We start from the raw sequence: 21,769 nt of genomic DNA, 5'->3' as shown, positions 1-21,769 counted from the left end.
CCTGAGCACCTGAGCACGTGACACAGCGCATCGCGGTGCGTTCAGCGCGTCTTTCCGAGAGTTGCCTCCGTTTTTGTGCCGAAGGGTCTCAGGAACCTGGAGAAGCTCTTCGCTCTTCGAGGATCCAGCAAAGGTGTTGCGAACATCATGGTTACTCAGTGTCTTTACCCATCATCAGTACATTTATTTTTACTTTCTTGACGTTTTAGGCAAGACCTTGCTTTTAGGGTACACAGCAAACAGTGGCATTTCAAGGTATTAAAAAAAAATCAATCAGTCTTAAAAAAATCTTCACCTCTTCATGAGCGATCATGGAAAATTAAACTTTATTTGAACCTTTTCTGTATCCATGACAAGCACTTTAACACCGGACACCATCCTCTGATATTTTTTAAAAATATTTATGCATTATTTGACATGTGTGGAAAAGGTTTTAATTGGTTTGCTGAAATAAAAAAAAAAAGAACTATGCATTTGTCATTTGATTATAGGCATTTTAAATACGAGCGCATTGTGGTAATGACATTATGAGTAAAAAAAGTGATGACATATTTTTAAATTAAATGCTATTTTTTTTAAATAGTCCTAATAGCAATACCTTTTTTTTGAAAATGTGTTGAAGACTGGTAGTTGCAACAACAGGAGCCACACATGAAATAACACAAAAAGCACAAATTAGACTCTTTAGCTGCTGTTGTTGGTCACATTCTCTTCACTTCTAGCGCTGCTCTGTGGAGAAAATCACACACACACACATTTTCAGAACCGCTTGTCCCATACAGGGTCACGGGGGAACCGGAGCCTACCCGGCAACACAGGGCGTAAGGCCGGAGAGGGGAGGGGACACACCCAGGACGGGACGCCAGTCCGCCGCAAGGCACCCCAAGCGGGATTCGGACTGTGGTCCAACCCACTGCGCCACCGCACCCCCTAGAGAAAATCACATTTTTCTAAATAAAACTTCGGGGAAAATATGAAGGGGTTAAAGTGTGAGAAGCCAGTTTGAAAACAGACTAAACTAATAATTCTATGGAGTGACAGTGAAAATAATTTGTTGGTTTATAAAATAGCGAACAGCTTTTCGATCTGTCAGACCGCGGACCCCCGACAAACACACACACACACACACACACACACACACACACACACACAAAGCCCCTCATGTTTCCTTCGAATTTGTTGCTAAGATCATTTCTAAGTATTTTTCTTATTTCCAGGCCGTGACGTCACTTCGTCCAGAAGCCCACGGTTAACGTGACCGGATTCTTACTAAGTCCGATAAAAGTGCTCAGATCGATCGATAAAAAACACTCCTCGCGCGGTTCTCCGACGCGCCTTCCCGCCACGCGCGCGCCTTTCATTGAGCCACGCCTTCTTCGCGAGGCCACCACTCCGCGGACCAAGTCTCGTTCTCGCCACGCCCCCCTCCAGTCTCTCACCCAATCAAAAGCGAACAGAATCCAGGGCGTCACCGGCATATAACAGCGCAGAACATAAGAAACTTCGCTGCACACACACGAACTCGTAAATCTCGCAATATCGCTGGATAATACAGAGAGCCGTGGATCGTTTTACACTGAGCAGGTAAACCATCTATTTAAAATTATGAAAGTATAAATGCATAAATAAACAGGTAAATAAAGCGGGCAGCCGGTAACTGATTTATTGGAAAAAATGTGTGTATGATGTGTGTGACTAGCGAACGTGTCCTTCGTTATTAGCGAATTTGTCACGAATGCTGCACGTTAGGTTAAATTAATCACTTGTAGTTTTACAATATCTAAAATGACGAAAAAAAGCTGTTATAATATTGATTTGCTGTTAAAAATTATTTTTAAAAATCTGTAGTTTTAAATTTAAAGAACATATTGGCGCGGTCACTAAACTGCCTGCATTGTGTTATAATAGAGAGAATTTAAACACGTTAATAATGACGTTAATAAAGTCCAACGGAAACATAAGCGCGCGTGCCAGTAATAACACCCACCCGGCGACAGGGTAAGCGGACGCGACGCCAGTGGGGGCCACGCGCTCCGAGACATGATAATATCCATCCATACTCGAGACTTTCGCCGGTGAAAGAAGACATTCACGTTGACGCCGGTGTGTCCTTTTCCAGCGTGTCACACTGTGGACTGTTGACGCCCCCCCACTAGGAGACTGCGGGTGGGGGGGCAGGGTAGTGTCCACCGCCAGGCCAGGGGGAAGGACATGTCCGGTGGCCCCGGACGAGGTACAGCCTCGTCTCCTTCCACTGACCAGTCTGTCTCTCACCGCGACCTGAAACGTTCAGGTCCCCGCGGAGCAGCGGGTAGCGCTGGTGCCTCCGAGGCCTCAGTATCCTCGGCTGGGGGTTCGGACGTACAGTAGATTTCAGTGTGCAGTTTGCAGTTTGTATGCTGTTCCAGTGTCCTGGTGAGTTTCCTCCGGGTGCTCCGGTTTCTTCTCACAATCAGGAGACGCTGTATAGATGCGCGAGTGAGCAGTGAGTAGACAGGAGTGTATCCAGCGCTTTAAGTCCCCTTGAACAAAGGTGTGAGATAAATACATAATCATTGTGCGCCACCTTGGAGAAAAACGTCTGCTGGATTAATTATAACGAGGTTCGTTTAGATTTTACAACTTTATGTAAATGTTGACATGATGTGTACATTTATCAGTGAATTCCGTTCTCACAAACTTTCTTGTACTTTAACATTTGGCTTAACTCGGCTATTTAAAAACTGAAAAAGAAACTACTCGTCGTTTTTCTGTTTTCATTTTTTAAATTTCCACTGTTCTAGTAATATATATTACTAATTAAAGTCTTAACCAAAGCCTTCATGTGTAAGGACCGTGTAATTTTTTTTTCGGAAACGCACAACTGCCTATTGTGCAACAATGGCTGACATTGTTTAAAGACTTTTGAAATGTAAGAAAAACATTCTTAAGATAATTTACGGTGTTGCGAAATTATTTCATTTAAGTATTCCTCATAATAAACCCTGATTGCGAAATAAAGTATAGCGTTTTAATAATGCAGAAGAGTGACAGAGTGTAAAGCGCTTTGAACCCGTGACACGTTACGTTACATTGTTTAATATAGCGAATTAAATACTGTAATCGCGCTCCATCCGAGGGCTGTTTTGCATGTTTTACCCTCTCTGTTCCAGACTAGAGGCACTTCATGAAATGAAAGCAGACAGATTATAATTATTGCACATTTTATTTTGTGCTCATATTTGGGCTCTGCGGTGGTTTGCTTCTGCAACAGAAACGTGAAAAACTGTTTCTGCTTTTAAAACCGCTTTTGGACAAAACTCTACTTATTGACCGAATCGGACTTTTTGTAGCAATGCGGCGGAATATTTGATGTTTACATGTTTGTTTGTTCACTGAATGAATATAAACAGGCTAGGAAGGGACATGTGATCTGCTGAAATAAGCTAGTATAAATCAGAGCCTCAACCAAGTACGTTTTATTTCGAAAATAAAATAAGTGTAAGAGAATTGTACGCGTATTGCGCGTGTGTGTCTGTCTCGTGAATGTTCATATACACACTTAGAATTAAATATAATATTTATCAAATTTGCTTTGTCTCAGCCCGACCTTCACTTTACTTTTTCTCATTAATATTTTTGTCGAATTTTTACATTACGTATATGTAGCCCCTACGCAACTTGTTCTCGTGTAGTTGGATGTTTGGGGGCGGGATGTTCCGGGGGAAAAAGGGGAGTTGTTTTTTTTGGGGGAGACCGGGCGAGGAGAACGAGAGTTTTGGGTTCGTTCTCGCGCGAAGGGGGTTTTGTGAAAAAAAAAAAACCGGCGCGAGCGACAACCAGCCCGCGAGGATTGGGGAGTGGAGGATTAGGGTTTGGCCAGCGCGACTGGCCCCGGAGAGAAGGTCGCCAGGACTCGCCATCATCGTCCCGCCATCCTCACTGGAGAGAGAGTGGCTGTGAGGACAGGTCGCTGTCGGTTTCCTGCCCTGCACGAAAACCGTGAGTAACGGCGGGAATTTCCCTCGGTGGTGGATAAGGAGCTCCAGACTAAAGCGCGCCAACGAGACGACGCCGGCACCAGAGACTGAGTTGCATAAAAGGAAAAAAAACGTGTTCGTTTTGGTGGTGTGAATTATTTGTGTGGACGTTTTATATTAAATGTTTGTTGGGCTTATTTCACCTGAATGTTGTAACCGTCCCTGTGTAGGTGTGAATGTTCTTTTTTACGGCAAAGGAAGGCGGGGCTGGGTCGCTGTGTGTGAAGTATGGGAGGTTTATACGCCTGTAATATAACAGTATAGCTGTACTACGCTAACTGGGCCTCTCCTCACCCTAGCAAGAGCCATACCCCGAAGTTGGGGGGGGGCGACAGTACACGCATCCCAAAGTTGTGCTGTAGACACCACCGATTCACCTCCCATGCTAGAGAAAAAAACATCAGAATCGAGTGGGTGGGCTACACTTGGGGGCTCGTCCGGGATATGATTACTGTTTTCTGTATTTGTGAGTATATTTTTGTATGATTTGATGTCTCTTTGATATGATTTGTGGTTTGATGTCTGGAAAGTTGTTGTAACATGGAGTCAAAGCAGATAGTCCAATGGTGTAACGACAAGGGTATTGATATAAGAAAAGCTGTTGTGCTTAGTGGGGTTTCTGTTGACATTACTGATGAGACTGTGTACAAGGTGCTGGATGGGGTGGGAGTATTTGGTCATTGTAAGGTAAGGGGACGGTGTTTAGAACCAGCTGGAGACAACCAACTTGTGTTAGTTGAAACCACAAATGATATGACTAAGGCTACCATACCTGAACAGTTAGCCTTTGGAGGTGAGTCGGGGCCCTGGGTGGTTAATGTCAGCGAGACCCGAGAATGTCCAATACTTGGTGAAAGAGGCAGTTTCCAGGCAAAATTCCTGTCATTCCTAGCAAGTGAAGGGAAGACTCTAGCTGATGTCTCAGGCTGGTTTGGGCCTACTCCAGCGCCACCTGTCGCTCCAGACTTGAACACCAAACTCGTGGATGCCATCTCTTCACTTGTGGAGAAATGCCAAGCCACGCCTATGGACGGACTCGGCTATCGTAAACTTCGCTTGTTCTCCGGTGTGAAACCAACTCCACCGGGAGAGGAAGAGTATGATGCCTGGGCTGAGCAGACCACTCACATGTTGGATGAATGGCAGTGTTCAGATATTGTCAAGAAGCAGAGGATAGCTGAGAGTCTCAAAGGGCCAGCAGCAGACATTGTCCGGTGCTTAAGGGTTAGTAACCCCTCTGTCACTGCCGATGATTACCTCAAAGCCCTGGAGGCAGCTTTTGGGACCACAGACAGTGCGGCTGATCTCATGGTAAGGTTCCGTGGTACATTCCAGCAGGAAGGTGAGAAACTATCAGCATACTTGTTCCGTCTAGACAAACTGTTGCATGCAGTTCATCGTAAAGGTGGGGCTGAGGTGGCCGACCTGGACCAAATTCGCATTGAGCAGGTTGCACGAGGAGCTCTGTCCCATGATCTTGTTGCCATGCGCATCCGAACGATGTATAAGCTTAAACCTCCTCCAAGTTTCACAGAGTTGCTCCGTGATGTCCGAGAAGAAGAGGAAATGATCCTGGCAAGGCAAAGTGTGGGGAACGCTGCTCTTCCAGCAATGGTTAGGTGTGTGGGGTGCGCTACACCCTCCCCCGTACCAGTGCAGCCTGAAAATGTTGCAGTACCTGTGGTAGCGGGGAATGGTCAGGAAATAGAACGGCTCAGGGAAGAGTTCAGAGGGCTAAAGACGGAGGTTGCCCGGCTGTTTTCTGCCTCGATAGCTGCCTCCGATGGCATACCACAGCAGACCATGCAGAATCTCAATCCGAAGGGTACAGGGACCTTGTATGCCTGCGGAAGGGAGGGTGCTCCCAGACCCCAGTATCGTGCTGGTGTTTTTTGCTATCGATGTGGTGAAGATGGGCATTTCCAGCGAGAGTGTCCTAATCCAGAGAACCTTCGAAAGGTGACGAACCGACTATTGAAATTAAGGCAGCCGCCGGGAAACTTCCCAGGGGCCCAGTGAAGGAACGGCCTGCCGCCCCGGAGAAGACACGTTCCACCAGGTGTGATATGCTACGGCAAAGGGAGGCTATATTGCCAGAGGGTTTAGTTGGACCCAGTGCTATTGTCTCGGTACAAATTGAGGGCATTTACGCTAAAGCTTTGCTCGATAGCGGTTCCCAGATTACTCTACTGTATCGCTCCTTCTATGACCAGTATTTGAAGCACTTGCCTTTGACCCCTATCGAGTGCCTAGAGATTTGGGGCCTTAGTGTGGAGCAATATCCATATGATGGCTATCTGTGCGTGAAACTGGAGTTCACTGGAGACGTAGTTGGAGTAGTGGAGACCATAGAAACGCTTGTGCTTGTGTGTCCAGACCCGGTTGTGAAAGGGGAGGTTTCTGGGGTGATTGGTACAAACACCTCCATAGTTAGGAGGCTCTTCCAGTCTTGCATAAATCAAAAGGGGGGAAATTTCTTAGCTACCCTTGCTGTCCACCCAGTAATAAAAGAAGCGTATGAGAAGTTCCAGGAAGCTTCTGACGGCCTGGCCGAGGAAAGGCGAGGGACCGTCTGGTTCACGAGGAGCAAGCCTTTCACTCTGGCCCCAGGGGGTGTTGCTACAGTGATTGGCACTCCAAAGTTTCCTGGGCACCTGAATAGTCAGGCCGTGGTTGTAGATCACCCAGAGGAGGGCCCTTTCCCGGAAGGGCTGCTGGTAATGCCTGTTGTAGAGGAGCCAGGAACTGTCCAGTGCCGTCACCTCGCAGTCACTTTGAGGAATGTGTCTCAGCAGCCGGTGACATTAAAACGTGGAATGCCTATTGCGCACCTATTCCCAGTGGATGTGATGAATAAGGGGCTAGGTAGGGAGGAGACGATGCCACATATGTCTCAACTATCCCCCTCCTCTTTCAACTTTGGGGACTCTCCTGTGTCTATTGAGTGGAAGGATAGACTGTGTTGGAAAATGATGGAGAGGAAAGAGGTCTTTTCTTGCAGTGAGTTTGATGTAGGGTGTGCTAAGAGTACGCAGCACCACATTCGAGTGACGAATGAAACGCCTTTCAGAGAGCGTTCTAGACGTTTACCGCCAGGGGATCTAGAGGATGTGAGGAAACATCTCCATGATCTAAAGGAGGCTGGAATCATCTCAGAATCTCGGAGTCCTTACGCTTCTCCGATAGTGGTGGTTCGGAAGAAAAACGGAACCATACGTATGTGTGTGGACTACAGAACCCTGAACAGGAGAACAATTCCTGATCAGTACACAGTCCCTCGGGTGGAGGATGCTTTGGCTTGCCTGAGTGGTAGCCAGTGGTTCAGTGTGCTGGACCTCAGAAGTGGTTATTATCAGATCCCTCTGAGCGCGGCAGACAAGGAAAAGACCGCATTCATCTGTCCCGCAGGATTTTACCAGTTTGAGCGGATGCCCCAAGGGATATGTGGGGCCCCAGCAACCTTCCAACGGGTCATGGAGCGGACTGTAGGAGATATGAATCTTCTGGAATGCCTGGTGTATCTTGATGACATCATTGTATTTGGGCGAACATTGGAAGAGCATGAGCAGCGCCTTCTAAAGGTGCTGGACAGACTAAAGGAGGAGGGACTGAAGTTGTCTTTGGACAAGTGCCAGTTCTGCTGCCCTTCGGTGACTTACCTTGGTCATGTTGTGTCCAGAGATGGCATTGCTACAGATCCCTCGAAGGTTGACGCAGTGAAGTCGTGGCCACGCCCAGAGAGCATTACTGCTCTTCGCTCTTTTCTCGGGTTTTGTGGGTACTACAGACGGTTTGTGAAAGATTTCTCCAAGGTCTGTTATCCTTTAAATCAGCTGCTGCAGGGCTGCATCGTAGCTAGAGGACCAAGAAGAGTGGCAGGGGCTAAGACTGCCTCTCAGCATGGAAGGAAACCAACATCAGGTCTGTGTCCAAAGGAGTGGCACCACCCTTCAGAGCCGTTTGGTCCTAGGTGGGATGAGGACTGCGAGAAAGCTTTTGAAACGCTAAAAAGGAGTCTCACAGAGGCCCCAGTTTTGGCCATCGCCAATCCAGGACTGCCTTATGTGCTACATGTTGATGCTAGTAGAGAAGGTTTGGGGGGTGTCCTCTATCAGGATCAGGGAGCAGGCCTGCGCCCTGTGGCTTTTGTCAGCAGAAGCCTTACCCCAGCCGAGAAAAATTACCCCACCCATAAGCTAGAGTTTTTGGCATTAAAGTGGGCGATTACCGACAAGCTGCATGATTACCTCTATGGAGCTAAGTTTGAGGTGCACACAGACAATAACCCATTGACTTATGTCCTGACCACAGCCAAGTTGGATGCAGCAGGGCATCGATGGCTGGCAGAACTGGCCACATATGATTTCAGCCTGAAGTACCGCCCCGGGAAGCAGAATGTTGAGGCAGATGCCTTGTCACGGCGCTCACATGTCCCTCCTGAGGCATCTCAGGGGAGAGGGGCCATGCCAGCTGACTCAGTCCAAGCTATCTGCCAGATGTCCTCAGTCAGACCACCTCGCTATCGTCACTGCAGAGTGATTGATCTCATGGGCTCATCAAAAGGGGCGGTACCCAAAGCCTATTGCAACTTGTCTTTCCTGAATATTCAGCAGCTGCCCCAACTGACTCCAACAGACCTCTCATATTCACAGCAGAAAGACCCCTGCATTGGCGAAGTGTGGCATGCGGTTAATCAGAAGAATGCCGAGCGTGCCAACAAAGTGAGACATCCTGATGTGTCTTTGCTGCTGAAAGAGTGGGATAAGTTACAGGTTGTGAATTCCGTATTGTACAGGATGAGTAAGCCACCCAACAAGCCGCCTCGCCAGCAACTGTTGCTTCCCCAAGAGTTCCGAGAGACAGTACTCCAGTCTCTACATGACCAGTCGGGCCATCTTGGGTTTGAGAAGACCTATGGGCTGCTACGAGAGAGGTTTTATTGGCCTCGCATGAAGACACAGGTTGAAAGGTACTGTAAAAGCTGTCTCAGGTGTATTCAGAGGAAAACACTGCCCAAGAGAACTGCTGAGTTGTCGCATCTTCGCAGTGATGGACCGATGGATCTCGTTTGCATGGATTTCTTGACGATTGAGCCTGATTCCAGCAACCTCTTCAACGTGCTTGTGATTACAGATCACTACACCCGCTATGCTCAAGCTTTTGCAACTAGGGATCAGAAGGCGGAAACTGTCGCTAAGGTTCTGTGGGAGAAATACTTCATCCACTATGGGCTGCCCAAGAGGGTGCACTCTGATCAAGGCAGGGATTTTGAGAGTCGGCTCATCCATGAGTTGTTGGGCATGCTCGGCATAAAGAAATCAAGAACTACACCTTACCATCCTCAGGGCGATCCCCAGCCGGAGCGGTTTAACCGAACTCTGCTTGATATGCTCGGGACCCTTGACGCGCCAGACAAAAGGAAATGGGGTAAGCACATTGGCTATCTCGTACATGCGTACAACTGCACGCTGAATGAGTCAACCGGCTACTCGCCGTATTTCCTAATGTTTGGTCGAGAGGCTAGGTTGCCAGTAGAGGTGGCATTTGGAGCATCGGGTGACGGTACCTCCAACAAATCCTATACAAGATACGTCAAAAACATGAAGCGTGAGCTTCAAGCTGCATATCAGTTGGCTGAGAGTGTGTCGAAAAAGAGGAATGAAGGGAACAAGCGACAGTACGATCAGAGGGTCCGTTACTGCCCTTTAGCTCCTGGTGACCGCGTCTTGATTCGAAATCTTGGACTGCAGGGGAAGGCCAAGCTTGCTGACCGCTGGAAGGACACCCCTTATGTTGTGGAGGATCAACTTCCTGGGTTGCCTGTGTTCAGATTGAAGCCAGAGGGTGAATTGGGCCCTGGGAAAGTACTGCACCGCAATCACATTCTGCCTATTGGGCAGGAGGTACGGTGGCGGTCTGAAAAGACTACAGAGGCATCCAAATTTAAAAGGAGGGCTAGTAAGCGGCTCCAAACGAGAGATGAGAGTTGTGGTCGCTCATGCTTGCCAGCGGTTGAACTGGAATGTGCAAGGGAGCCTGAGTCTGATTCAGAAGAAGAAGAAACGGGGGTCTGGTATGACTGTTATCCTCAGAGGAGGTCACCGGAGCCAGAGCCTTTAAGCAGTGGATCTGTTGAACTCGTTGACCTGGATTTGGGTCTGGATGTTCTCACGAATGGCTCAGGGCTGGAAATGACTGCGGTTGAGGGGCCGGCAGTGATGGACGTGGATGGACCCACTGCAACTTGTAGGACGGATGTTCCGGGAGATGAAGTCGAGTGTGGTGCTGGGGTACGGACAGCAGAAGAAGTGAGTGAGGGACGGGATAATGTCGCAGAGAACTCGGCGGGGTCTGCGCGGCCTCAGCGACTGAGAAGGGCCCCTACCCGACTCACCTATGATAAGCTGGGGAGCCCCACTACAGTAGCTGTTAGCACACATAGAGCTATTTCAGTTAAGGTTGGGGAAGGTTTCGCTAGTTTCTCTTCACCTCCTATCCGGAGATACACCAGCACTTTGTACAAGTGGATAGGTTGAAGGGAATGTATATATTCTGTTCTAATATGATGTTGAAAGGATGGGACGTGATGTGGGTTGCTTGTCATGAGGACATGACAAATTTTGGTGGGGGAAGAGTGTAGCCCCTACGCAACTTGTTCTCGTGTAGTTGGATGTTTGGGGGCGGGATGTTCCGGGGGAAAAAGGGGAGTTGTTTTTTTTGGGGGAGACCGGGCGAGGAGAACGAGAGTTTTGGGTTCGTTCTCGCGCGAAGGGGGTTTTGTGAAAAAAAAAAAAACCGGCGCGAGCGACAACCAGCCCGCGAGGATTGGGGAGTGGAGGATTAGGGTTTGGCCAGCGCGACTGGCCCCGGAGAGAAGGTCGCCAGGACTCGCCATCATCGTCCCGCCATCCTCACTGGAGAGAGAGTGGCTGTGAGGACAGGTCGCTGTCGGTTTCCTGCCCTGCACGAAAACCGTGAGTAACGGCGGGAATTTCCCTCGGTGGTGGATAAGGAGCTCCAGACTAAAGCGCGCCAACGAGACGACGCCGGCACCAGAGACTGAGTTGCATAAAAGGAAAAAAAACGTGTTCGTTTTGGTGGTGTGAATTATTTGTGTGGACGTTTTATATTAAATGTTTGTTGGGCTTATTTCACCTGAATGTTGTAACCGTCCCTGTGTAGGTGTGAATGTTCTTTTTTACGGCAAAGGAAGGCGGGGCTGGGTCGCTGTGTGTGAAGTATGGGAGGTTTATACGCCTGTAATATAACAGTATAGCTGTACTACGCTAACTGGGCCTCTCCTCACCCTAGCAAGAGCCATACCCCGAAGTTGGGGGGGGGCGACAGTACACGCATCCCAAAGTTGTGCTGTAGACACCACCGATTCACCTCCCATGCTAGAGAAAAAAACATCAGAATCGAGTGGGTGGGCTACATATAAATTTACATTACAAATATATTTTTTTAAATACATATTAAGTCTTAGATGATCCATCGGGGCATTTTTGCAGGACCGTTAATAACAGTCTCTCTCTCTCTCTCTCTCTCTCTCTCTCTCTCTCTCTCTCTCTCACACACACACACACACACACACACACACACACACACACACACACACACACACACACACACGTCCATATCGATTATCGATCGCACTCTTAGGTTACGATGAGTACAGCTTTTCAGTCCTCGCACTGCCGCACACTCCGAATATGAGCGACAAATGACTGTCTTTTATTAGCCCTGATTGTTATGTGCGCGATCGGGGTGCGGTGGCGCAGTGGGTTGGACCGGGTCCCGCTCTCCGGTGGGTCTGGGGTTCGAGTCCCACTTGGGGTGCCTTGTGATGGACTGGCGTCCCGTCCTGGGTGTGTCCCCTCCCCCTCCAGCCTTACGCCCTGTGTTACCGGGTAGGCTTCGGTTCCCCGTGACCCCGTAAGGGACAAGCTGTTCCGTGTGTGCGCGCGTTTTCTCACATTGATGATAATTTGCGCTGCCTCTTGCCGGGATCTGCATTCCAGAATGTTCCCGCTTCTTCCTTCTGTCGCGCTCTCAGGGTAAAGTTACTAAGGCAGCAGGCGCGTGCACAGCACTGCAGTAAAATACTGTACTCTACTGCCGGTCCGGTTTACCTCCCAGCCAGGTGTCCTGCTGTTGTACCGCTGAGGAGGTTCTCGGACTGAACCCGATTAAACATGGATTCATATTCGTAATATGGTGTTTGTATAGTAATATGTACATTATTATTATTATACAGCTGTGAGCGCGCAGCGCTGTGCACGTGGGCTCGTTGGAAAGGCCAGTGGAGGCGGCGATTTGGCGGACGCGGGTTCGAATCGAAGTGGATCGCAGAAGAAGGTTTTACGGCTCCCGAACGGCAGTGAAAGCCATTTTCATAAAGCGCGAGGGGAGCATATTGATCATCGGAGAGCCGATAATGAGGCCGTTGATTGACAGGTGATGGCACGCGCAGCGGTGTACAGAGCAGCACGCAAAAGGAAGGTGCCATCCGAGCACACACACACGTGTATTTACCATGGTAATATGTGTAGCCGTAGTTTTAACAGTTACACACACAGTAACTCCTTCATAGTGACATACAGTATTAAGTGGTCTTTCACAAAACAGTCTGTAGCCATCACTCTCTGTTTTCCTTTGGGTGTGTGAATGTACACACACACACACACACACACACACACACACACACACACACACACACACACACACACAGAGTAGGTATTTACTCTTGTGAATTATACAGACACCGTTTACCAGTTACTTCACTAACTTGTTACTGAAAGTATGAAAAGTGACTTTTGCAACATTTCTTTTCGCTACAAATATATTTTTGATAGCTTTTCCATCCTGCTTTATAAACTTGCTGGGCAATAATTTGTCACCAATAGGTGATTCATAATTGCCACCTGATTAAGTGGGAAATCAGCAAGGGAGGAAGTGCGAGCATTTTGGTATGAGACCCAACATGGTGATCTGAACTTGGGTTCGACAAATTGGACCGTTGTCTTACGAGGAGGGTCCTTCGCACCCATCGGTTCACTTTTGCAGGAGATGCTTCGCTGTTACAGATTGTGCTGCACCTTACTGGCAGGGGCAGGTGCACATACTAGGGGCAATTGCTGTTCTGACCCCATGCGTTTCCTGCCCTCATCCAGTTGCCCCAGTTTAATATCCTCCTGACCAGTGGAGCTCGGCGACGGTTTCTTGCACACTCCGCTGGCACCATTAATGGCGAACCCTCCTGGTTCCTCCCGCAGCCCTTTCATGTGGAAATAAAAGCTGAATGAGGTTATTCATGGACCAGCGTGCAAGTGGAACGGGGGGCGGGGGGGTCCACCTTTGGCTTTAATAAAAAGTAAGCTGATACATCCAAAGTCACTGATGCTCACCACACAGATGTGAAAGAGGGACCCGTTTCTCACGTAACAGGGCTAATTTGAAGATCAGCCCATCCATCCATTTTCAATAACCACTTGTCCTGCTCAGGGTGTCTGATCCAGAGTCAGTCCTTGAAGCATTGGGCACAGTTCTGATGGGGGTCCACTCTGGACAGGACACCAGTCCAGGCTAGCCACACACACACACACACACACACACACACACACACACACACTCTACAGGTAATTTACAGTTACCAGAACTGCATGTCTTTGGACTGTGTGAGGAAACCAGAGCACCCAGAGGAAACTCACAGATCCAGGGAGATCATGAAAACTCCACACAGACTGAGTGGGTATTGAACCCACATTCTCTTGTGCTACTGAGGCACTGTGTGGCAGCAGCACTACTCACTGTACCACTGTGCCACCCCTTAATCAAGTGAATGAATGGATTGATTGATTGATTGACTGTTGTATTTATGTATGTTACAAAATGCTGTTGATGAGACTGTTCAACCACTGATTTGCCAATACAAGCATACACACTCTGTGATGCCACTAAAGCACTTGAAGTACAGAAGGGAACCTGCACGCTGACACCTTGGTGCTCGGTGGCACCGAGGAACTTACTGCTCCTCTTCCTCCAGGCCACGGGAGCCTGAACCAGTTAGGTGGGATGTTTGTGAACGGACGTCCGCTTCCGGAAGCGATCCGCCAGCGCATTGTGGACATGGCCCACCAGGGCGTCCGCCCCTGCGACATCTCCCGCCAGCTGCGCGTGAGCCACGGCTGCGTCAGCAAAATCCTCGGCCGGTGAGCGTACCGCGGTACAAACAGGCATGCAAACCGGTCTTCCGCTCCTTCGCTGTATTAACGCACTCCTTCCAGTGCAGGTAAATGTTGGCTTACTGCGCATTAATTTTTATATTCTTCGGGAATAAAATGTACCCAGCAATGCAATACAAGCCATTGGTATTTTTTACACATCTTCTATTATCTTTTACTGTGTTACGAAATACCTGCTGAGTCACTGGATGCTATTTGATCGCTCAGCTGAAACGTTTGCCTGGGCAATAAGGCTCATGTGTAGAATGGAGAAAAGGGACAGAACTGCCATACTAGGCGCACACACACACACCCACACACATACACACACTGTAATAATAATACACACACACACTGTAATAATAATAATAAGAAGAAGAAGAAATTAAAAATATACTTTTTAAGTGTGAGAGTGTTGTCCCCTTTTTCTATTCTAAAAATGACAGATGGGATTTGAACCCATGAACATCAGCACTGCAGTAGAGTGAGTCACACTGACTTTACTACAGTAAGGCAGACAGCGCTACAGTTTGGGTCATGGGTCTTTGGTTGTCTCGACGACATGGGTTCGACTGAAATGGTTTCCTCCTCTCTCTGCATGAAAATAAGAAAGCTGAAAAATTTAAACCACTACTTTTTTATATAGCCAGCAACAATGAAAAGAAGAATTTTTCACGCAGTTTAAATTGGCAAAAATCATTAAAAATGACAACAAATCGTAGTAATACCTGCATGAAAATTTAACGTTCGGTACACCGGTGCACAGATAAATAGCAGTAGTGTCAGGGCCTGAGAACAAAAGAAAATACTGATTTAACTAAAAATATTTGGTAATATTCACATCACAGCTACTAATATGAAGAGATACAGTAAACCAGTTATTTTAAGTCTTAACATCCTTATTTACTTTGTAACTAAACTCTTTCTGCCATGACTCGTGTCCATCTGACCTCCAGCAAAGAGTGGACCTAATTTCTGTTGGAATGTGGTAAACAAGAGAGACAAACAGTGTAAACTGCATGTGTGTTACGCAGCAGGCAGGATGGTGCAGTGTACAGTACGACAAACCCTAAGGACCCTGTCATGCTACCATGGACAGTGTTGAAAATGATACCAGAATAATTAGATCTTACAACTATACAGACACGCGTTGCTTAATGACGAGGATCCCTTCTGAGAAATGTGTCGGTAGGCCGTTTCGTTGTTGTGCGAACATCACAGAGTGTATTTATACACACCTACATGGTATAGCCTCGATCACAGAGTGTACTTATACACACCTAAATGGTATAGCCTCGATCATTGAGTGTACTTATACACACCTACATGGTATAGCCTCGATCACAAAGTGTACTTATACACACCTACATGGTATAGCCTCGATCACAGAGTGTACTTATACACACCTAGATGGTATAGCCTCGATCATTGAGTGTACTTATACACACCTAAATGGTATAGCCTCGATCACAGAGTGTACTTATACACACCTACATGGTATAGCCTCGATGCAGCCAAGAGACACGGTAAACACGAAATTTTGACGCCGCTGCCCGTGTAACGCAGCATACTGTTTTACAGTAAACTTTTTTATAAGTAGAAAGAGTGCATTGTAAAATAAGGATAAAAAGTACAGTGTAGTAAATACATAAACCAATAACATATGTGTTTATTATCAAGTATTATCTACTGTACCTAATTGTATGTGCTATACTTTTATGTGACTTTCAGCGCAATAGGTTTGTTTACAGCAGCAGCACCACCACGAACATGTGAGTAACACGTTGCACTATGACGTCGTTGGTCGATTATAAGAATTTTTCAGCTCCATTATATACATCATAATTTTGAAATTTGCAGTAAATTAAATGTCACCTGCAGTTCTGTGATGCAGACACTCACTGCCCTCCGGCTGCAGTCATCCCTCCCTCCTTCCCCCTCCCCACCCACTGCCGGCTTACCGTGCTCTTCTGGCACAGGTACTACGAGACGGGCAGCATCAAGCCAGGTGTGATCGGAGGCTCCAAGCCCAAAGTTGCCACCCCCAGGGTGGTGGAGAAAATAGCCGAGTACAAGCGACAAAACCCCACGATGTTCGCGTGGGAAATCCGTGACCGGCTCCTGGCCGAGGGTGTGTGTGACAGCGACACGGTGCCCAGCGTGAGCTCCATCAACAGGTACCTGCCCGCCTCACTCACGGAGCGCGCGCGTCCCTCCCAGCAGGGGCCAACATGACCGTAACCTGCCGCTGAACCGCAGGATCATCAGGACGAAGATACAGCAGCCGTTCAACCTGCCCCTGGACCCTGAAGGACTGAGCCCCGGACACACACTCAGTGAGTGGCTCTCGCTTGACCTTCGCCGACTCCTCGTCCCATTCAGAGTAACATCTGGAGCTGCGCTGGGACAAGTGTCTCCTCATAGGGTATCTCAGCTAGCTGTGTCACGTGCACGCACACGCACACACGCACACGCAAACAGCTTAAAACAGTTTAAACGATGGTTGGCCGATTTATCCAATAAACGCGCAGCGTGTCGTCGACAGGTGGACACTCTTCAGCAACTAGTTGACTCAGTGTGGTAATGATGGTAAATTGCCCCACATGCCTTCAGTTCCTAGTTCTGCGGTGACGCCCCCTGAGTCACCGCAGTCAGACTATCTTGGCTCCGCCTACACCATCACCGGGCTTCTGGGAATCGTAGCGGTCGGTGCCGAGGGCAAGAGGAAGCAGGACGACAGTGAGTTCCTCTTCTCATGTCACTGTCCTCACTCTGTATATGTACATACTATAAATATTACACGCGCACACACACACACACATGCGCTTTCTTAACCCTGTCCAGATGTTCTTCACTGAGAAAAAATTAAATCCCCAGAATGAAATCTTTTCCCCCACCAGTCAAATTTCTCAAAAAAGATAAATGTTTATCAACCTTTGTTAAATCCGTACAGTAGGAATGTGTCACCTGGTGCACAAACATGTTTTTGTGTATATTTTCATTCTTCTTTACTTCATTGAATTAAATATGGATGAGCCATTTCGTTTTCCATGCAGTATTAATTATTCCAGTCGAGTAAATTTAATTAAAAAAAAGCAAAAAAATGAATGTTCAGATTGTAACAGAAAATCATACTTGAATGCAAATTACTATAGTAATTATTCCATGTGTATCTCTGTTGAAAGTGGCAGCAGTAAAAAAAAAAACCACTTAATCTAAACTTAGATGAAGTTCACCAAAAACAGGAGTGACTCAAGTGTCCTGTGGCTCAGGTGAGCAGGAGAGCTGCCAGCACAGTGTGGGTTCCCAGGGCAGAGCTCACGGCTCCAGGAAGCAGCAGAGACTGGAGATCCTGCCTCCTCGACACCTGGAAGGACTCGACTGCGCGTTCGAGCGGCACCGTTACCCCCCCGAGGCCTTCGTCTCAGCGGGGCGGAGGAAATCAGAGCAGGTATGTGGCGCAGCCCCCGCGGAAGCCCAGAGCATCCGTTACACACCCACACACACACTTTTGCCAGTTTATTCCACTCAGACACAACCATCACCCCGCTGCGGGAATTTCAGTTGTGTGGGGCCCAAATTGGCACAGTTTCTTTTTTATTTAAAAAAAAAAAGGGTCCCAGCTTTCCGTTTACATTGACAGTATGTGTTTGGCAAACTCCTGTTTTGAATTTTGAGTCCCTTCTTGAATTCCGGAAGGGATTCAGCAGCTCTGAGGGACAGAGGGATTAAATTCCGCCGCTTCAGAGTCGAGACAGAACTGATGGACTTCAGGCTTTTGTGCCCCTTGTGAGAAGAGACACTGCCGATGGTCACACATCATACGCTGGTGTGCGATAGCTAACCGCCTCTGTGCGCCATGTCCACGGTCATCCTTTCTACCTCATCGTCAGGCTCTGTATCCTCTATCACTCATCAGCGGAAGCCTGGAAGACAGGAAGAGCGGCCTCTCGGCGTCGAGCTCAGGCATCGGGCGCAACCCCGCTGCGCAACAGGGCTACTCCGTGGTAGCGGGTATGATCACCCCCCCCCCCCCCCAAGAACAACATGATAAAGTGAAAAAGTGAGACGGAAACGTAAAGCCAAGAGCCCCGAGGGGAGCTGAACGTGACGCAACATGATGTTTAGAGTAAGGAAGGAATTTGTAGACGTTGGAAACGGTCGAGTCGGAGGCTCACTTTACCACCTTGTTGTCGCAGGCAGAGACGTGGTGAGCTCAGCGCTTCCTGGTTACCCCCCTCACCCCACTCACCTCCCCAGCAGCGCTCAGGGGGGCATCAGCAGCGTGGTCACAGGTGAGAGATCGGTGCCCGACCCCGGACGGGAGTGGGTGTACAAAGGAATGTGTTTCACTAAGTGAAGGTTCAGCCCTTACACTGTTTACTCATGTGTGAGATGCCAACAATTGTAAATGAGCCCAGATTTTCAGAGAATTATTATAAAAAATGGATGAAGCAAATGATAAAGGTTAAGTAGCGATTTGCTCTTTCAGCTCAGTTTTCCATAAGGTCAATTTTCAGTGTAACACCTGGAGAAAATTTGCATGCAGAATTAAAGAAATTTACTATGAGTTCTTCAAAGTGGGATTCTTGGGGGTCGCTGCGGGATCGAGGACGTTTGGAAGGGCGCTGAGGGTCCGCACTCAGGGTACGTGGAGTCGTGGGCCGGTAGCGGTGGACTGGACTATAGTAAACAGAGTGAAACGGATGCGATTACAGCGGAGGGAGATTCTAAAACGGCGTTGGCTGCGAGACGCATCCTGATTTTTGGAGCCATTAAAGCGTGAAAAATCTGAAGCTTTGAATTGACGATGGGCCATGAAACAGGTGCGGGTGTCCACAGCTGGATTATTCAGAACTAAACACAGCATGGATGTATTTAAAAAAGAAACCCCACACACACACAGTTGGAGTGGAGAACCTGAGCAGAGCACAGGGAGATACGAGAAATTAACAAGAAAGGCTCGGGGGGGGTTAACGAGCAGTTACCGACGACGGCGCGGCCGAGTGGCTGCGGGGACGAGATGTTCCACACCAGTGCCACGGTCACCATGGGAAGGAAAGGGGCCCACAGCCAGGGGGGTGGGGGGGGGAGGGTGCTGAGATGATGATTTTTTTTTTTTTTTTTTTTTTGGAAGTGTGCCCTACGAAGCATGAAATGAAGGATCAGATTTACTGTGTTTCCTGTGGGTTTGCTGGATGTAGAGTCTCTAGCGCCACCTCTGCACACCTCTGCACACAGCTACACACATGTGTGTAAAGCAAAATCTCAGTCTGTGTTGTTTTTATGTAATACCTTTAGACCATGTGTGTTATGTGTTCCAACATCATTAAAAGGAACACACACACACACACACACACACACACACACGCGCGCGCGCGTGCGCGCGCGGAGCGAATAAGAGAGCAGGGCCCTGCGTGCATGCGCTACACACTGATGTGTGTGTGTCTGTCCAACAGGCTCCAATTACTCCGGCGCAGCGTACACACACTCCCCCTATGCCTCCTACGCCGAGGCGTGGAGATTCACCGGCACGAGAATTCTGGGTAACACTCGCCGATCGCCGCAGCGCCCGGAAGAACAGACCCTTGCAGTGCAGGGAACCACCGTAACAGATGGCAATTTACGCGGTTCATATTTCTCTGCTTCTCCTTTTCTCCGCTTTGCGGTCATCTGCTGCAGGGTCACCCTTTTACTACAGCTGTGCCTCACGCGCTGCACCCTCCTCGACGGCGGGCTACGATCACCCTTAGCGACCGCGAGGAAGAGTGATCGGCGACCCGCGTTGACCTCTCTTGACCGAGATGAAGAACCGCAATCGATGACGTACAGTCATCGTACAGCGATCGCAGTTCAAGACCGCGACCAAGGGCCGTGGTCAACAGTCTACACTCACCTCTAGTGACGCTCTAGTGACCACGACCATAGATCGGGGGTGCACGTTCACCTCTTGAGACTCCAGTGAGGACCACGAATCACGGGTCATCATTAGTCAGGGCTCATCGCTGTATGCGGTGAAGGAGCACCGTGACCAAGACCGTTTTATACGTTTCGGAGATGAAGAGAAGAAGAAACCGAAGGCGGGTACTGGTCCACGGTGCAACACCGTAGCAGAGTCTTGGGGTCGGGGGTGTTCGGTAGAGCTGGGAACAGAACCGAACCCAAATTCCTCCCCTAACGGAACTGGAACTCAACACAGGACCTTCACCGGGTACTCTGATGACCGCATTCCTCGTTGGCCACCCGCGTGTGGAAATGCCCACGGTACGATCACGTATGACCTGCTCACAAAGACGCAAATTGTTACTGGTACAGTTTTTATCGTTGAAAATCATTTGCCCTTTTTGCTTTTATTTATATGTCGACCAGGTTCTTCTTAATGATGGGTCTCTGGAAAGGGCTTTTAAATCACTCGTGAACCTGGGTTGGGGGGGCACCTTAGGATCAAAATAGCAAGAAATTCCATCGTTGCCCAAACTGCCAGCGATCACACTGACTCTACATTGCACCGCTGGACCAGAATGGGTGTCTGGGCAGGACAGGAGTCACTTACCTGCACAGCTTCCTAACGCACCTGTGACTGGTGCAGGGATCTAATGAGTGTAACGGGGTGCGAGGGTGGGGTCATCAAGTGCATTTACCGATGGAACCGCACACCTCTTCACCACACCGTATGGGCCGCGACTGTGCCACCCTGAAAATCCCCCAAATCTTTCTGCACTGGGTACCTGGTTTCTGTCACACACACACACACACACACACATGCACGCACACAGTGAGGAACAATTTGTGCAAGACAAACACTCAAGAGGCTAGGAACTTTACCTCTAGAACATCTTTTTGGTCACAGTGATGTGTCATAAAGGCTGAAATTAAGATCCCCATATTGGTATTTTGACATGTAAACACACACACACACACACACACACACACACACACATTTTCTGAACCGCTTGTCCCATTTGGGGTCATGGGGAGCCAGAGCCTAACCTGGCAACATGGGGCGTAAGGCCAGAGGAGGAGGGGACACACCCAGGACGGGACGCCAGTCCGCCGCAAGGCACCCCAAGCAGGACTCGAACCCCAGACCCACCAGAGAGCAAGACCCAGTCCAACCCACTGCACCACCGCGCCCCCCGACATGTAAACAAATCATTTCTAATTATTCTATAAATAAACAAAGCATGGCCAAAAATAAATATTGCTTAAATATTGAGTTCATGTGTGTTACGGTGCCAGTAGCCTTTGCACAGTCACTAGGGTCACAGATCCCACATCCTATTGGTACCGTTCTCCACAATCCCAGCTACATGGGAGGAACCTCACCGGTCTGGTCTGCAACAAATCCCCCGATGGGACGTAAGATGTCAAACACGTCCAGCTGGTGACCAGACCCCCTCCCCTGTTCTCCACTCCTCTCCCCACCACCCCTGACATACCAGCTACCTGCCCTTTCACAGCCTTACACCCCCCCCCCCTCCCCCATCCTCACTGGTCCTTCAGGGGCAGCCAATGCAGTGAGAACAA

At 48.7% G+C, this 21,769-nt stretch overlaps 1 protein-coding gene across 3 annotated transcripts; it reads left to right on the top strand.

Annotated features, from left to right (window-relative positions):
* Positions 1–1,515: 1,515 nt before the first annotated feature.
* LOC108920169 (paired box protein Pax-8-like) lies at positions 1,516–21,173 on the top strand. Of its 3 annotated transcripts, XM_018728720.2 has the most exons (12): positions 1,516–1,584; positions 2,120–2,233; positions 14,065–14,230; positions 15,974–16,014; positions 16,222–16,419; positions 16,502–16,578; positions 16,856–16,981; positions 17,515–17,693; positions 18,162–18,256; positions 18,442–18,537; positions 19,702–19,788; positions 19,925–21,173. In XM_018728720.2, coding segments are annotated over exons 4-12 (1,080 nt in total). In that variant the 5' UTR covers positions 1,516–1,584; positions 2,120–2,233; positions 14,065–14,230; positions 15,974–16,012; the 3' UTR covers positions 20,145–21,173. The 3 variants fall into 3 exon arrangements, with proteins under 3 accessions (XP_018584236.1, XP_018584238.1, XP_018584239.1); XM_018728722.2 differs by lacking the exon at positions 2,120–2,233; XM_018728723.2 differs by lacking the exon at positions 15,974–16,014.
* Positions 21,174–21,769: the final 596 nt, after the last annotated feature.

Source organism: Scleropages formosus, chromosome 21, assembly GCF_900964775.1.
Source record: "Scleropages formosus chromosome 21, fSclFor1.1, whole genome shotgun sequence".
Classification (NCBI taxonomy): domain Eukaryota; kingdom Metazoa; phylum Chordata; class Actinopteri; order Osteoglossiformes; family Osteoglossidae; genus Scleropages; species Scleropages formosus.
The sequence above is the reverse complement of the archived record's forward strand: the minus strand, read 5'-3'. Positions and strand labels throughout refer to the sequence as shown.

What these genes read in the sequence shown, in the direction of transcription:
- LOC108920169 (XM_018728723.2), top strand. Translation starts at nt 2,212, where the DNA reads ATGTCCGGTGGCCCCGGACGAG. An exon ending in GAGCCCCGGACACACACTCA is followed by an intron (nt 16,579 to 16,855) that starts GTGAGTGGCTCT and finishes ACATGCCTTCAG; the next exon opens with TTCCTAGTTCTGCGGTGACG. An exon ending in GGCGGAGGAAATCAGAGCAG is followed by an intron (nt 17,694 to 18,161) that starts GTATGTGGCGCA and finishes ATCACTCATCAG; the next exon opens with CGGAAGCCTGGAAGACAGGA.